The sequence below is a fragment of the Thermobia domestica genome, chromosome 4 (genome assembly GCF_964235325.1).
Source record: "Thermobia domestica chromosome 4, izTheDome1.hap1.1, whole genome shotgun sequence".
Classification (NCBI taxonomy): domain Eukaryota; kingdom Metazoa; phylum Arthropoda; class Insecta; order Zygentoma; family Lepismatidae; genus Thermobia; species Thermobia domestica.
In genome coordinates, this window is record NC_137457.1 from 227,044,810 (window position 1) to 227,064,107 (window position 19,298).

The 19,298-nt window shown below is 35.4% G+C and overlaps 1 protein-coding gene across 1 annotated transcript in view; it reads left to right on the forward strand.

Annotated features, from left to right (window-relative positions):
- The window catches only part of LOC145683884 (cubilin-like), a 1,291,374-nt gene that overhangs the window by 687,393 nt on the left and 584,683 nt on the right, over positions 1 to 19,298 (forward strand). The window contains exons 36-37 of the mRNA XM_081755522.1: positions 117 to 224; positions 18,048 to 18,272. Coding sequence (XP_081611648.1) covers positions 117 to 224; positions 18,048 to 18,272 — 333 coding nt within the window. The remainder of the gene's footprint in view (positions 1 to 116; positions 225 to 18,047; positions 18,273 to 19,298) is intronic.

The window sequence follows — 19,298 nt, forward strand, 5'->3', positions numbered from 1 at the left end:
TCTGATGTTTGATTTGTGGAACTATTACAGTTTTATGACTTAGCTTTGTATCTTTTTTATATATAGAAGCTGTTTACTGTTGAGCGTATTCTTTATCTGTGCGAACTCTTTTTCAGTTTGTGGAGGAAATTATACATCAGAGCATGGATCCTTTGCTTCGCCAAATTACCCGCACAGCTATCCACTAAACGTTGAATGTGTATGGGGCATTGCAGCTTCACCTGGTAGGTAGATATTCATAATTACTCGTTAGAAATATTTAAAAGATATGGAAACGAATATGGAATCTGATAGATTTATTAAACTAAAATGCTAAAATGTTTCTCTTTAGCTGAATTATTGATTTTCATGGTGAGAAGAATTTTGTGAAAATCTTTCTTAAGTAGTAATCATATATTATACTATCATTATTAACGCAACTAACATAGGAGGTGTTATAGTATCAATACCAGAGTCGTGTTAATGCATGGACCCGATGGCCGCTTTCCTGTGTGATTTACGAGGATAATTATATGTGTTATTTACAGTATACGTGTACAGTTACGTGTAAACTTTATTCATTGGGATAACAGCACACTAATTCACCCTGTTTGTTAAGATGGTGTTGGTCAGTACATTCTAGATCCTCTATCCACCACTGTTGCAGTCTTTACAGTTTACGAAGAAATTGTTTACCGCAAGACCAGATTGCGGTGAATGTCGATAGGTATTTCGTTTCATTCTTCTTGCAAAAGCCAAACAGTACGATAGTATTTTATAAGTGGGGTGGTCTTGATCACAACAGAAACACCAATTCTTTCCAAGAGGTGCAATGGGGTTCAATAGGTTTCAGGCGACCCTGTAGTTCGTTCACTTTGTCAAACGATTTGGTTACAGACTGGCATATCTACTCACCTCCAACGTATCACAATAATATGTAGCTTGAGTTGTTATTCCACACAGTATTCTTTTATTGCTCTAGTGTTCACTAGCAATGTGCTTCGCATCAATATAATCGACATTTTGCGTCTGAGATTGTGATGAACGGCTTATGTTCTGCAGCTCTTGCATGAACTTCTAGTAGAAGAAACATCGTTGACGGATTACAGATATACTAGCGTCACTTCTCGATACCATTCGAAGTTCTGTGGCCAGTGTTCAACAACACGTGCTGATTTAATTCTACATTAGATCGATTTTGTTGGATTTCCTGCTCGGGTTTGTGATTTAATTCGGCGTCACGTTTCCATTTCACCGTTCCATTAATGCTCCGTCGTATCTGGAGCTTGTCGAAAATTTTACAGTTAGAATAACTGAATTTATGAGTACAAATAATCATACTTTTGCTCTACTTAAACGCCTTACGCCCATTACGATGATTAACATTAGTTTATAAGTCCACAGAGGACTCATGATTCTTGTTCTGGATGGTGACGTATATTGATGATACAAGTGCGGTCCCTTCTTAGTGTTCAGGAGATGACTAATAAGTAATGGGAGTCCGTAAGTGTTGGCGTAGAGTCTTGAAACGAAAACATGATAAGTCGCATTTGCTGAATTTAATGGTAGTATTTCGCATTTCAAAGACAGATTGGAAGTTGAGTTTATTAAAAGTAAAATGGTATGCTTTAGATACCGATTCGCAACATAAGCAAGAAAATATAAACTTCCTTTTTAAATGATTTCAAACAATCCTTTCTGCTCGAAAATGGGAATGTATATATTGTGCAGTGTTGTGCAATACTACGAAATTACTATAAAATTATTACTACTATATATTCATCGGGCTATTCAAATTACTTTTCAAATCGAATTGTTTTAAAGTCTTTTCCAATCTTATTTGATTTATCAAGTCAACTTCAAAGAACATCTTAACTCAACTGAACATGCCAGCCATGTATTTGTAAAGTCATCACACGCATCATTTGTAAAAATAGCTAATAAGCAATATACTAGTGTTCCTTCAACCACCACGCCACATTATTTTGTATTACACGAGTCTTCCGGATGAATGATCTAAAACGTTATTGTCCTCTCTTATCAAAACTGTTGGAGCACTCGAAGTGGATTATGTTGTTGCTATACTAAAACGCTTAGGTACATTATGATAGTTAACATTGGTGGAAGTGGGGTGAATAAGCAATACTATTGGAGGCTAGAGCCGTCTCCAGGCCATCCGAGACTTGGAATCTGAGAGTTCATCACCGCAGAAGCAGCTCATGAAGGAGCCAAATATTATTATCGAACTGAGTAACAACAATTTATTCATAGCTCTAGCAGATTTGACGGAATATAAAAACCAATCGTCAACATTAGCTTCTTTCCAACGCTTAGAAGCCAGGAAGTTACGCTGAAAATTTAGAGAGTCATTTCATAAATTAAAACAACTACAGCATTATCAAGAACGAAGTATAATTAAGGATAGTGCTCATTTCCTATCTTAATAGTTGAATCCCTCCACCTTTCCATATTTTAACGTCTGATCAATCTGGTCACTATTTTATCATGTGAAATTGTTGAGTTTTATTTATTCATTGAAGAATCTTCCACAAAATTAGTTGCATGTGAGTTTGTCAGTTCTCTCCCTATTTACATCTCTTTAATTAACTTGTAGTAATTTATGAGTAAATCATGAGTAAGTATGTGAACTAATTGAACTGACATTCCGTATCTGCACACCATTATGAAAATGTAAAACTAATGTGTGAGTATCACTTGTTCATAACTTACAAATTCGACTATCACAAGAGATTGTGAGTGGTCTAATCAGACTACGGATAAACGAAATCGAATGTGGTAGTGATAGATTAGGAACACAAAGAAGAAATCAAACTTGTATCTTACTCTTTTTCGAAAGATCTTCCTCTGATTTTGAAATGGCATCTTGACTGTGATGATAGTAGCTACACAGGTGTCGTGAATTTTTGCACGGTGCCCATTATCGAGCAATTTCACACGGTGCTGTTTATCGGATTAATCATTCTGCAAGTGTCGTTTATTTTCACACGGTCCGCCAGTCAATCACGTGACTTATCCTGAAACCGCTTTCACTATAGGGGAGAGAGGACACAAATCAAATTTGAACTAAGTAAGAACTGAAAAAGAACCTGCACAAGTATGAACAATTGCAATTAATGCTAGACAAGGAAAGCCTCGAAAATGTTTCACTTTCACAAAAAGAACAATAAAGAAAATAACCGCAAATTAAAATAACTAAGAACAAAAATGACTAAACAAAAGCTATAATAATGAAGGAGACAAAAATAATAACATACACAAAGGGAAATTGAAATAAATAAGAGAAAGATAATAACTAAAACTATCGCAAATTGAAATATATGTAAAAGAAAAGAATAGCAATTGAAAGTAAATAAAAACAGAAAAAGAATAATCAAAAACTAAAATAATTAGGAATAGAACAATCATAAAACAAAATAAATTAAGAATAGAATAAGCAGCATATCAAACAATTCAGCCAGGAAGGTCAAAAGTCGAAGAAAAATGTGCCCGCCGAGAGCACATAAAAACGTTGTGACTTGAGAAACACACAATATTAGTTACATATTCCAAGGCGGTTTTTTTTTTTAAAAAAAAAAACGCCTTGGAATACGGAACTGATGTTGTGTGTTATTTTCCGAGCAAACAGCACTTCGTTAAGGTGGAACTTCAATATTTCTGTACATCATCAATCCATTTTGTACAATTCATGGCTCATTATTCCAGCTTTTGGAGATAGCTCAGGCTTCTCAAGCATTTTTTAAGGTTTCTGTTATTTGCTAACTTCTCCAGGACTAATTGCAATCGTTTGTCAAGACTGATTGATGTTAGTTTTCTACGCTTCTCAAGATTGCAATCTAAGCCATGTCTTGCATAAGCATGAAAATTAGGCATCATATCTGCTTTTAGTACACTCACAAGTTTCAAGATAAGTGATGCACTTTTAGATATGCTCCGGTTTAACTTATATTGTGCCAACCCTATAACTTATATTGTGTTTGTTTGTTCTGTGCCTTTGACCATTGCAATTCCATATTTCTTTTAAAATGTTTGGCTTGTTCATCCATTGTTCAATGAAATAATCGTTGAATTCTTCGATTTCTGGCCAGATGGACAGTCCCCCATGACGATGAGCCAACCTTCGTTGATCCTGCACGATTGTATTAATACCAGGGATAATGCGAGGGATGTCGTCCTCCCGCTTCCGTAGAATATTTATGGCATCCTCCCACTTACTAAGAAATATGTAATGGGCAAAGATAAGCAAGGGACACGGCGTGACGTCATGCGTCCCCCTACTTTTTCAGATCCATTTTTACCCCTGATTAATGCTAATGCACTGCAGATACGAACATATGGCGCATACTTTCATTGTGGAGGTAATCTTCAATGAGACCTATACTCTGAACCTTCCGTCAGATGCTCTCATTGAAATAGTAATGGCAACCGGAAGACTTTGAATTAGGAAACAATGCACACAATTCATTGATTGCAGGAAGCTCAAAATCCCCTTTTAGCATTCGAGTTTCGTTCTGGCCTGACCACTTTTTAAGAAAACTAAACAGTTGCTTGTATGTTCACTCTGTTTTAACTGGCAGCAATGCATACAAGACTGATATATCAAATGTCTTATTAAGTGTGCTTCCTATATCTGCATCTATGGTATACAATTGGGAAAAATACTTGCAGCAACTTGAAAATGTTCCCTCAATATATATATATATATATATATATATATATATATATATATATATATATATATATATATATATATATATATATATATATATATTGTTATGGAAGAATAGGAAAAGAACAATCACAAATTGAAACTTTATTTAATTCGTCTTCTTATTTCTTAAACAATAGGCTTCGATTTGATTAACAAACTGCTTATGTTATTCTTTATTGTTGAGAATGACTTAATTGTTGACGACTAGAGGGGAAAGAAGAGGTAAGTCAGTTGTTTTTGACTTTACACGATTGACCAGTTTTCCACTTACTTACCTACTTTTTGGCCTGCGGGCGAAATCTTTAGCATTAGACATTTTAGTGACTAACTGTCTTCTTACCATGTGACTTAGTCCATGCAAACTACATCTTTCAGGCTACATTATTCTGCTGTAAAGTCATTTCCCCTGTAGTCTTCATTATATTAATATCCTAAAATACAGCTCTTGACCAACTTAGCCGCAGAATACCTTGAAAGTCGACTTGTAGTATATCAATTTCCGAAAACTCTGGAGTGGAAACGTCTTTGACTTAATGTATTACGTGATTGATAGGTTGATCGTGTGAAAATGCACGACACCTGCAGAATGATTAATCTGACAAAGAGGACCGTGCGAAATTGCTCGCTAATGGGCACCATGTAAAAATGCATGAGATCGGTACACATAAAAAATATTAATTTTAAATGTTACTAGAAAGACAAAGAAAACATTTTGATAATTATGTATGAGAAAAAAGTCCTTATTTTATTGCATAAAATACCACATTGCATGTTTAAAATTCTTCTTACTGTTTGTTGCTGAAATTGAATTTTTTACTCACATTTAATAAAGTTTTCATTATTTAGCTTGTCTTAGATTTAATATTTAGACAAAAATTACTTTTCTTAAACACTTATTCTAGATTATTTGCTAACTGAGAATAAGTTAGTAACTATTAAAATATTATGAGATATTACTTTTATCATACAAGAAACTTGGTTCGTGAAGCAATGTTTAATAAATATTTCAAATTAAGAAAGGTTTCTTTACGATAATTTTCTATGTAGTTGATACCACGGAAGTTGAAGGATGTTAGTTAATGACACTCCTATACAAATGCCTACACCAAAATAGGCTTCGTCCCCGCCAGATTTTGCAGAGCTCAACAATCGACTTCTAACATGACTCTGAAACCACATTTTGTGTAATTGCACCGTCTTAGATAACATCTGTTCTACATAAATGGGGATGTCGTCTGGCCGTCGGCAGGATAAATATATGCTTGGTGGTACCCTGATGGAAATACTACTTAAATTCTTTGGACCTTTAAAGTTCCTTTTTTCATATTTTCGGCAGCCTATAACTCCAAAAGGAAGCATTTCTGCATCCGGGTTGGTCTATACTTTTCGTCTTATCTTAGTGTCAGGAATCACCTCTCAAACGTTGTCTATGTTGTTTTGAAACACCCTGTATAATATCAATGTGTGTGTGTACTTCTTTGACGTGGGAGTTACTACCAATAAAATATTATTCTGATGACGTCAGTGCCTGGTGTTTGAGAACAAACAATTCTGAGTGAACGATTAGCTCTTTTGACATCATAATTCTATTTTTATTTTTTAAATACATCTAAATACATACTTGCATCTTGATGCATTATAGGTGGTTTTCGGTCATCGCGTCAGACCCATGAGCTCACCGAAACTATCTTACATTAATCGTTGATAACTCTTAAGGTCTTCTAACGTCTTCTTAGCGTAAGAGCGAGTACACTAGTGGCTCTTCAAAACGGAGCGACAACCGGGTTAGGTAGAATCGTATGATGGTATTAGGCATGAGAAGGAACTCATGTATCTAACAAGAGAAATACTTGAAGTGGTACGCGGTGATCTGCATGTGTTATATATCGTTGGAAAGGTCACTCCGAGTACACCTCACACGTAAAATATATAGCTTGAATGGGACCTTTAGAGGGCGTTGCGACCATTTGAACATTCGAACAACGCAACGTCCGAAACACCAGAAAACGTGAACAAAATAGAAAGCTAAGATTTAGTTGTTTTGGGATGTGGTATATATAGGTTTAAAAGCTAGCTGAATACAAATCTGATATCAAATGAGTACAAATCAAAATGGCGGATCCAACATGGCGGAAATAAATAAAAAATACATGGATCTGAATTTGTACTCAGTGACCACGAAAACCTCTACCTACGCGTTTTCAGTTCCATAGCAATGTTTTGCATTTTTCCGCCATCTTGGATCCACCATTTCGAATTTTACACTTTTGGTATCCCATTCATACATAGCGACGTCGAATATCTCTATATCTGTACCGAATTTCAGATCCATAGCTTTTTTTTCTTGTAACCTGTTCCCTTCATATTCGATCCGCTATTTTGATTTATAATCATTTGATGACAGACTTGTAATTAGCTAGCTTTTAAACTTATATATTCCAAGTCACAAAACAATTACACAAAGCTTCCTATTTTGTCCATGTTGTCTGGTGTTTCGGAGCGTGCCTTGTTCGTACTTTCAAATGGTCAGCAAGCCTCCTATAGACCCCATTAAAGCTATGTATTTCACATGTGAGGTGTACTCTGTGTGACCTTTCTAACGATATATAACACATGCCGATCCCCGCGTACCACTTCAAGTACTCCCTTGTAAGTTAATCTGCGTGTTTTCTTAAATTTTATGTTAATATAATATTTTTTAAAAAATCAGTAATACGATTCATATTTTCGAATGGTATTAGATTACCAGATTTAGCAGATTTAGTAATTCTTTTTCGAATTGGCAGTTTTAGCAATTCTTTTTCCAGTGTACATTCTGGAATCCAGAGGTAGGTTCCTTTACTACAACTACCAGCAGGAAGTTGATTATTTCTTTTGAGAGACATACTTAATAAGCTTATTGCCTACATTGTATCTTTGTGAGTGAAATTTTTGCGTACATGTGCATATTGCATTTTATCAGGCAACGACAAACTTACTCATATTTTAATCTGTAGTTCGTAGATTACAACAAAGTTATAATTCTACTCAGAAAAGGTTGTTTCTATTAACACTATAACATTTAGGTTCATTTCTAAATTTGATGTATGACAAAAAAGACTCTGGAATAATAATTCATCTGTGTGTGCTCAAGATATTTGTATTCTACAACACTAGTTGATGTTTCTGTTTTTGTTTACAGCACAGCAGCTAAGTTTCCAATCTTATTCAATTTTTGTTAGACAGATATTCGGTTTTAAGATTAATCACTCACTGACACAAAGCTTTTGTATTCATTACACTCAGTATCAAAAGTTTACCGCCTCTCTTCTTGGTTCATCGTTTCTCTTTTTCTTCTTATTGTTATAAAAATCAGTATGTGTCAACGTTAGAACTGTATGTATATAACTTTTTTTTTAATCTACGAACAATAGATACAGTCTGCTACTTAATAGTGTATCTTTGCATAAGTAAATGTGCAACAGTGAATTTTTTACAGTAATGTAAATGATCATCCTTTATTGATTTTAGGGCGCTGAAAACGAAACTGACAATAAAAATGTGCTCCAGGCTAAGATTTACTTATAATTAAACAATTTACATGCTACATGTAACGCTATAATAATGAAAGAGTAAAGGTAAAAGTCACAAAACATTGAAATGATTACGGAAATAAAATATAGTTATTCTTTATAATTTCTTGGAGAGCTCCTCCGTGGCTAAGCGGTTAGCATACGGGTCTTTGGCGCGGGAGACCCGGGTTCGATTCCCGGCGGGAGCTCATGTGGTTCGGATTCCACGTTAATCAGTAGGTCCACGTCTCATATAGCCTCGCTGCTGAACGGGACGTTAAAATCAACTCAATCAATCAATAATTTCTTGGACGCTGAACAATAAAACAACAATGATAATATGCTCCTAGCTCAGATTTAGTGATAATCGCATAATTTACCTTTTGCATATAACGGTATTATAACGAAATTATAAAGGTAAAAGTCACCAAACTGAAATGACTACGTAAATAGAAATATCCGTCCCTTATAATTTTTTGTTCGCTGAACACGAAAAATACGATAAATACGTGTTTCGAATTTAGATTTAGTACTAATTACACAATGTACATTTTGCATATAACGCTATGATAGTGCAATTGTAAAGGTAAAAGTAACAAACATTAACACAATTACGGAAATATAAATAGCTGTCTCTTATAAATGTTTGGACGTTGAATATGAATATAAAAAATATAATGTCCTCCTGGCACACTATCGGTGTAATAGCACCCTTAACATGATGCGTATAGCGCTACGGGACAAGACCTGTATTGATAAAAGTTACCTAAAGTATCTGTTTTAAACACGCCGTCTCTTTGCTTCTTTCTCGTGAGGAACATCTGCAGCATCTCTTGGAATCATCCAGCAGAAATCCGCTAACATTGAAACTGACTACTTTCCTTCATAATGTTGTTCCATTGCAGAAATGTCCTGGTGAAATCGCTCTCCTTGCTCGTTACTGAAAGATCCACAATTCATTGGAAAGACATCAAGGTGGGAATCGAGGAAGTGCATTTTGAGTAATATATTGCACCCAAGTTTCTCGTAGGCAGATAGCAATTCTTGTACTAATTCTTCATACTTTTCTGCTCGGTGGTTGCCAAGAATCTGGTACAAACATTGAGGAAACAATGTCACGCATGAAGCTCATCAGCACTGAGAATAGATTCAAACACTTCGTCTTGCTGCATGTGTCAAGTTAAACCAACCACCAACGCTAAAACGACCGCAACATATCTCAAAATAATGGGCTACTTATGGGCTAATTAGTTGCTCTAATCCCAATGTTTGGGCTCCTAAAGTTTAGCGGCAAATCGGAGTAAAAATGGGCGAGTCTAGCTTCACATTAAGCTAGAACTCCCTCATATGGTAAAAATGGTCCCATTGGAAAAATTCAATCGCCCGAATTATGGGCTAATTAGTTACTCTAACCCCAATGTTGGGGCTCCTAACGTTTAGCGGGAAATCGGAGTCAAAATTGGACGAGTCTAGCTTGACATCAAGCTAGAACCCCCCCTATGGTTACAATGGTCCTATCGAAAAATTTCAAACGTCAGAATTATGGGATATTTATGGGCTAATTAGCTTCTCTAATCCCAATTTTTGGGCGCCCAATTAGCTTGCGTATTTGCGGACCAACAACGACTTCCTGCTTAATCTTTTCTATACTTAGACGTGGAAACTTTTCGCCCAAGTATGCCCAGGCACGTTCATTCCTGTTCATGACATTGACAAATGCCTTCATGAGTCCAAGTTTGACGTGCAATTGTGGTAGCATAACGCTTTTTGAGTTCACGAGAGGTACATTTGAAATGTTTCTTTCAGCTGGCAACAAAGCTGTTCGCCGCGGCCATTCTTTTTGAATGTAATGGACATTTTTTGCACGACTATCTCACTCGCATTTGTAACAACTGTACTTTGCAGCCACCGTGTAGACCAAGCAAAACTACGATCACTTTAAAATCACCACAAATTAACCGATTGTGTTCAAGACATATTATAAGATCCAGAAAGCGTTTCAACATGGGATAACTTTCTTTATCTAGGGGTATATAAGCAACAGGGATTGATGCTGATATCTCCTGTGTTGTATAGGAATACAGCCTTAAGGCTTGTTTTGGAGGCGTCTATACAGAGTCTCCAATCTTCTACTTTGTACGGAATCTTCAGCTTCTGCATTCAACCTGGAACATCATTGAAAATACTAGGATTGAGGATTAGATTATAGAAAATACTAGAAATACTAGAAATTAGAAAATACTAGATTTCTGGGCTTTCGGCATGTAAGGCCAATTAGCCCTTCACGATTTGATAGATGATGTCCCTCGACGAGCACACAATCCGGGTAGAGGGAAGGAAGAAAGGATTGGGGAAGGAAGGAAGCGGCCTGGGACTTAAAAGTTAGGTACCATCCCGGCATTTGCCTGGTGTGAATTAGGAAAACCTCATTCAGGGTAGCCGGCCTGAAAAAGCGTGTTACAGTTTTTCGACCGAGTGACTCCACCGGGAATCGAACCCGGGACCGCTTTTGCAACATTCTAAGTCATCGGTGGAGCAGAAATATTTTGTAAGATCTTTTTGACGATCGCTAGAGTTGATACCCTAACATTATCTTCCAGAAGATTCCACTTCTGTAACCAAGATGCTAAGAGTGTAGTTTTATTCTTTGGCAGTTCCAAATCTCGAATCAGGTCATGAAGCTCCGCTTGTGTGACTCGGTGTGGTTCAGGATAGTTGGTTTTCGGCTCAAATGAACGATCAATGTCACTGGTATGTGGAGCAGGTTCACCTTCACTTTCATTCTCTGTGTCACTTTCGGTCGGAATGGTAGCCGGGGGATCGGCAAGAGGCAATACTTGTCCATAGGCCACTGGACGAATGACAGATGGTATCACTGGGTATTCGATTTTCTTCGTATTTATACCTTTCTTGAAGCATGGTAACATGGAAAAGTAGCAGTCTGTACTATGGTTTGTTGGTTCACGCTAAATGCCGGGCACAGCAAAGCGCATGGAAACGTTCTTCCCATTCATCCAGGCATTGAGAGTAGATGAACAACTCGTACAACAAACATGGGGAGTCCATGATTTATCCTGGTCTCCAACACAACAATCAAAGTATAGTAAATATGCTCTTCGCACTGCAGCAGCCAATTGCTGCTTCATGGAACCACAAGTTACGTCCGTACATATGTAGTACAAATTGTCCACCTGATTTTTACAAACGTGGGGCATTGCTGCACTTTCCCTGAACCACTAACACTTTGCAATGAAAACAATACGTACAACACATAATGTCCTCACTCACTACTTTCATACTGCTGGTTCACCAGTAACAGAAACAGTCTGCCAAACTACTGCTTGAAGCACGCTATGATTACGATTAGAAACGTTAACTGGACCAAGTTGCAATTTGCAATCATTGCCTCACGTGACTCATGAGACGCTTACACTAGCTGTTGATAACGTACAACGATGCCAAGTCAAATATGCAGCAAATACTTTCCAAGAAGGACACTTTGTACCGTGTAAGACAATAATTTCAAATCATGTACTTATAATGTCCCATAGCATTATATGCAAAATATAAAACGCTAAATTACTCGGAAACTTGAGCCAGGAGAGAATTTTAAGTGAAATTTTCGCGTTCTGTGGCCACAAGTCAATGAAGAACGGCTACTTTCGTTTCTGTAAAAGATAAAAAGTGAAAAAATGTTGAACAGTGATAATTAGAGTCCGAATTTTTATGTAATAACAACCCCCTAAATATGTACATACACATGTAACAAAAATCGCTTAAAACGCACGAAATATGTAATATTATATAAGAATATGTAATATTACATATCTTACATACTTATGAAAACGTAATAACACACGTACGAGTATGCAATATTTAAACGAATTATGAAAATAAAAAGGAAAATATACTCCACTTTATCCTGCTTGCTGCAAGTCCCCCAATGAAGTGAAATGCTTGAACAGCTCAGACAGTCATACGTTACTGACGTGACTGATTGCAGGATAATAAAAATCAGACGCGAATGAAGGAAGATGTGAATCGGCTAGAGAGAAACAGGAAAGCCCCGAGAAAAGCAATGCATACGACATTTGTACGTCAGAAATCTCATGTAATGTGGTGTGATCCCCTTTCAAATCTACAACCTTTTACACTAAATGCGCATCAGTCACCACGGCCCAATCTTGAAATGAATTATACGCAATATACAAATTTAAATACTAAAAGCAATTTAAGACGAAATGTGTTGTTTTATATATATATTTATTTCATGTAGGAAAAGCAGTCTTATATCTTTTAAACAATACTAGCTGAACTAAGATTGAAGAATATTTCCACTAACGAACATTTTTAATTTGAAATAAAGTCCTTAGAAAAGATGTGCCTGCAGTTCAACTGTGTGTTGTTGCACAATGGGTTATAAGGTACATTTCCAAATCATCAGAAGTAAACTTCTGTCTGCGATCGGATAAAATATCCTTGTATGTAGAGAATGATCTTTCCACATCACATGAGGTAACAGGAGCGTATTTCAACAGGGGGATGTAGTTGCACGTCTGGCAGTTGATCTCTGTAAACTTGAACACGTTGTGGCGCCTTAACAAACATGTTTTTCTTGGAAGAAACTTGGTGATTTACTTCGCAAAAGTTGTCTCTGACCTCTTCAGTAACACGCTGAAGAGCATGGGCCATACAGGTGAAATTAATTAAGTGAGGATAAAAAACTGTAAGTGCTCTAACCGCTTTTAGCGTGTACGCTGCACTGTCTGTATGGAGAACAGGGACTTTTTCTTCCTTAGCTCCTCCAGGCCACACTACTTTAAGATCATCGTTTACAAAGCGAGCAATCGTGGAATGTTTCGTGCGTTCCAGCAAGTTACTCGCAATAAGATAGGATTTAGATGGAGCATCTTCACTTAACTTTCGAATCACTAAATTTGCTACATAACGTCCTAAAACGTCTGTTGTTTCGTCCACAGAAATCCAATTATATGAATACCTATTTTTGCCCTAATAGTATCTATAGATTCCCTATAGCAAACTTCGAGATAACACTTTCGAAGAGTGGATTCGTCAGGAATTCGACGCCCGCAGTACTTCTCCAGAAAATCACGGTATTTTGGCACTTGAACTTTGTTCCAAGGAATGTTTGCTGCTATGCTTGGCACAAATCTTTGAAAAACTCACTCACTGAAGTATCTTGATGCATTTGTGTCAAGAGTACTTGTTTTTTTTTCAGTTCGCAAATTTTTATTTCTTGCATAGTGTGCACTTCGTACATGTAGTTCTAACTGAGATTTCTTTGAACATCCATTGTTTTTTATCACACATTTGGCACAACACTACTTTACAGTCCGTAGTAAACGCATCATCGATAGTTACCCTCAACCGCAATTTCACGGATATAGTTGAGGAAATCGGAGCCATTTCTAACTTCGACGGTCAATGCAGAACACGTGCGTTTTGCAACTGCAATACCAGAGTACTGTCCGCCTGTCATTCAGTTCAACAAGCGAAGTTCTTTGAAAGCTTAGGTTACCTGCTATGATATTGCCATTGTCGCCAGTTTCTTGGAACGAACTCGTGCAGTAAATTCCTGGAAGTACACTAGCATTTACTTTTAACTTGAATTGCAGGATTAGCTTTCATTTTTTTCCCGTCCGACCTCCGATGTTTATTCTTATATTTCTTTTGTTATCGGCGAAAATTCTGCAAAACATGATTTGACAAATAAAAAAAGAGAGCGATTTCTTTTTCGGTAAAGCAACGAAAAGATAAATGAGAAAATTGAATCTAGGTGCAAGCCTTGCCCAGTTGGAGAGTTTATTATTTTTGTTTTAAATTAAAATTTCAGTAAACGCAAACTTTTAACAGAGTTTTATGTAAAAATATGTAGAAATCATAGAAATATGTAATATTGGTCAAAATATGTAAAAAATATGTAATATGAAACTTGAGTTAAAGCACCCTACATGTGTGAATCACAAACATTTAAGGATTTGATGAACCTACATATGAAGGAAAAAGATGTAATTACATACAAATCCGGACATTAGTGATAATCTATTTGAGCAAAATAAAAACTAGCAACTACTGTTGGCAAAGACATATTTATTAGCGCTTTGAAAATTCGTTTTTGTCAATTTTTTCGAGATGTATATATAAAATTTACCTTCAAGAATGTCTGTTCAGCTTGATGCCGTTTATTGATTAGCACATACATCGTTCTTGCATAATGTCGTATTTAAGGTAAAATTACATTTTTAGCTATAATCATAATTTGGGGGTACTTTATATTAACCGTACTTTGTACAATCAGAAACAATATTAATTCCTTGCGTTCAAGGTGTCATTTTCGTATGTGAGATCTGTAATACTAGGTTTTCATTTTCTGTTAAAATACTTTCTAGACCGTTCTATAGGGCATAGTTATTGTGCTAGCGCGAGGAGAGTATTCATATTACTAATAAGAAAAATATTTGCATTATGAAACATTTGGACTGAAAAAGAAAAATTTTGGTGTTCTGAAGAGATTTTATGCTGCCTCAGGTTGGCAACACTGACCGGAGATCAAAACAAAGTTTTTATATTTTAGTTTTTCCCATCTCGAAATATGGTTTCGAATTTGCTAATTATTTATCCTCCAAACAAACTCATGTATGTCGTAATTAGTGATGTGAGGTGGAAAATTTTCCGCTATATTTTTCCGGAAAATTTTCCGTTCTAAAAAAGATGTCAGTGATCAAATAACAATTCCTCAGCAATCATCAAATTGGTTGAATTGATGTACAGAAATGTAAAAAAGTGAAGAATCGTTTAAAGAATCTGAAAATTTTCATGGCTCAGACAATTTTCAGTGTATGTAGGAAGAAGTTAAACAATTTTTCATGAATCGAAATATTTTTTGTCTTATATGGAAAAATTGAACTTTTTATGAGTCGGAAAATTTTCATCATTTTGAAGCAAAAAGTAAAACAACGTTTTGTGAATCGTAATGTTTTATTGGTCTGTAGAAACAAGTGAAAGGAATTTTGATAGATCGGAAAATTTTCATCACTATGTAGAAACAAGTGGAAAAAACTTTCCATAAGCCGGACAATTTTGGATATTATGTATAGTGATGTTAGGTGGAAAATTTTCCACTATATTTAACTGCACATAGAGCTACAAAATTGAATTTATGTAGAGGAAAGTTAGTCAGCTACAAATTATAATTTTCCAATTAGCTTTCGGAAACCGAAAAATTTTCTAATATTTCAAGTTGGGAAGTAAACTTTTACACAGTGTTTCTCTCTCTCTCTTAATCTGCGAGTTCCTTCGTTGCTAAGCAGTTAGCATACGCGCCTGTGGCATGCAAGACCTGGCTTCGATTTCCAGTAGGAGCTCATGTAGTTCGGATTTCACGTTAAGCAGTTGGTCCCGTCTTATATAGTCTCGCTGCTGAAAGCAACGTTAAACTCAAAATCAATTCAATTCAACTCCTCTCTCCCTCTCTCTCTCACACACACTCTGTCTGTGTGTGTGTGTGTGTGTGTGTGTGTGTGTGTGAGTATGCAAAGTGCAGAGAACATGAGTTCGTAGAGTACAAATATCCAATTCTATTATTTAAAATTTCAATTTATTAAAAGTCATGAATATTTTCCGATTCTTAAAGACACACTCCACTTATTCCTACATCGTTGCTTAGCCGTAGAATTTATTGGTAATAAGTATTGTCTTACAAAGTTTCATGAAGTGAAAATGTAACGATTCTTCAATTCAAGAATGTTCGAAAAACTTCAATGCGTTCTTCCCTCAGAATCCACCTTTGATCTTACAATATTAGATTTCGTCAGTTTAATACGTATAAGGCGGTTTTCTCATAGCTGTACCAATTTTATAGACTTACAGTCTGCAACATTTATAAATAAGTAGATATAATAGAGAGAGAGAGAGAGAGAGAGAAACACTATATAAATTTTCACTTCACAACTTGAAATATTAGAAAATTTTCTGGTTCCCGAAATCTAATTGGAAAGTTATAATTTGTTGCTGGCTAATTTTCCTCTACAGGAATTGTATATCTCAATGCGCAGTTAAATATAGTGGAAAATTTTCCACCTAACATCACTATACATAATATCCAAAACTGTCCGGATTATGAAAAGTGTTTTCACTTGTTTCTACATAGTGATGAAAATTTTCCGATTCATGAAAATTCCTTACATTTGTTTCTACAGAGCAATAAAACTTTCCGATTCACAAAACGTTGTTTTACTTTTTGCTTCAAAATGATGAAAATTTTCCGACTCATAAAAAAGTTCTTCAATTTTCCCATACAAGACACAAAATATTTCGATTTATGAAACATTGTTTCACTTGTTCCTACATGGTATTGAAAATTGTCTGAGCCATGAAAATTTTCAGATTCTTTAAACGATCTTTCACTTTTAAACATTTTTATACATTATTTTAATCAATTTTATGAATACTGAGGAACTGTTACTTGATCACTGGTATTTGTTAAGAACGGAAGATTTTCCGGAAAACTATAGTAAAAAAAATTTCACCTCACATCACGGCTAAACAATGATGTAGGAATAAGTGGAGTATGTTTTTATGAACCGGAAAATTTTCCATTTCAAAATTTTCCAGAAAATTTTCATCGCTATACAGGACAGACAATTCTTCAATTCATGAAAAATTGTTTCACTTGTTCCTACATGGTACTGAAAATTGTCTGAGCCATGAAAATTTTCAGATTCTTTAAACAATTTTTCACTTTTTAGCAATTCTATACATGAATTTAATCAATTTATGAATACTGAGGAATTATTACCTGATCACTGATATTTAAGAACGGAAAATTTTCCGGAAAAATATAGAAGAAAATTTTCCACCTCACATCACGGCTATAGAACGATGTAGAAATAAGTGGAGTACGTTTATATGAATAGGAAAATTTTTCCGGAAAATTTTCATCACTGGTCGTAATTCAATGCTCCCTTAGGTCAGCCATCTACTGAGACAAAACTTTTTTTTTTTTTTTTTTGCTTCTCTGTTAGTAAGCTTCTGTTACCTAAGGAAATATAAAACTAACTTGTGCCTTGCATCCACTAAAAAATTTAACCATCTTCAGAATTAATACGAACGTTAATAAAGGATACATTTTCATGACACCCCCATGGATATCACTGACATTTTGCAACTGAATATTTTATGACATGCACATGGATGTTAGTCATATGCAACAGGTTAAGTGTAGGTTGGAGCTATCGCTTCTTTTACCTCCAACATATACTTAATATTATTTCTGACTGTACTATTACCTTACTATTGTCATAACAAAAAAAATGATGAAAGTGTACTTCAGAATCAATTAATCTTAACAGATGACGTGGTTGTCGTACATCAATTTTTAAATTTACCAAAAAATGTAAAAGTGCGGATGAGCATTTACACTCATTCGTCTCAGTTTCTTCAGTTTAATGAGATTTATCTATTGGATTTGTCTCATCTTTTGACAATTTTTCCTATTAAATGTTAATATATTAGAATTTTTACTCTTAATATTTTTCAACTTTCCAAAAGTTTGCGTTGTTTCGTATTAGCAATGTAGTTCCTACTTTCTTTATTACCGTAGGCTTAATTGTGTAGATATCTAGAGACTATAAATGACCAACAGGACAGCATGGAATGCGATGAAGTGGTTTACCATTTTCGTATATGTCATTTTTTTAATGTTCTTCCTGCAAAAATAATTCATTTTGTTGTTTAACACAAAACTTCTCTTTCTTTTCCTGTTTCAGGGAATCAAGTAAGCGTTTCATTTAGAACATTTAATTTGGAAGAAACGGAGTCATGCAATAGAGACTATGTGGAGATAAGGAAAGATAATGCGATAGGGGAAATCATTGGAATATACTGTGGTAGTGATTTACCAGGAAATATAACAACAGCCAATAGGTTGTGGATAAAGTTTAGAAGTGATGCTGAGGAAACAGCAAATGGGTTTGTGGCAGACTACAGTTTAGGTATATTTATTTCAATACATTGCATTCATATCTCTACAATGAAAGATAGTTTGCATGAAGTTTTATTGAAAACCCTTCCACATTGTTTATCCTGTGTGCTATTATTGATAAATTCTTGTTTAATAAATTCTTAGGTCTACAGGAACTTTAACTGACGATTTACTGAAATATAAATAATGACTTTCCTTTTGTTTTATTTGAAAGTTTATTCCTAGGGGAATGTGATGTTCAATGTTGCTATATAATTTTCCTTCACATATTTAATAAACCAACACTAAATTATAATTAGTTGTAACTGGCAATCCTGAAGAGTAAAGTAAACGATGGAAAAAGTAACTTCTCCTCCTACGACATAAAGTTTAATTACCTAGGAAGTTGGCATTCCGTTAGGCTGATGAAGTTCTGTGTTTTGACTAGTTTGCAACTGATTATGATTTCACAAAAATGTCTGCTGGACAGCAAGATACCTACCTTTTACTGCAAATAAACTTAATGCTTTCAGAATTAGTGATCATCTATAGAGGTTGAATCTATGTTATAAGTTACTGAACCAGTTGAAGGAAAATGAACTGAAAGTAACACAATAAATTGTTGAAGTTTCTGGTTGACTCCGCTTTAGTATTAAACAACAAAATGCAATAAAAATTACTTAACTTTATTCAGAGTATTGCGTGCACTATGAATTGATATCTTTCTGCGGCGATGAATTTATCAGATGATCATGAGCTAATACACTGAGTTAGGAATTAGATTTCCTGGGCTGTTGGCATCAATGGCCATTTAGCCCGTTACGTACATGAATGGTGACACCCTCGCCGAGCACGATCCGATGAAAGGGAAGGAAGGAAGCAGCTTGGGAGCATTATATAGGTACCATCCTGGCACTTGCCTGGTATGAATGAGGGAAGCCCAGGTGTAACAAAATTCATCAAGGGACGAATTCTGAATCGGCCAGTGAGCTTAGAATAATAAAATACTCAAATGCCCACTACACAATCTTATTTAATACTCTCGGGTATAATTTTT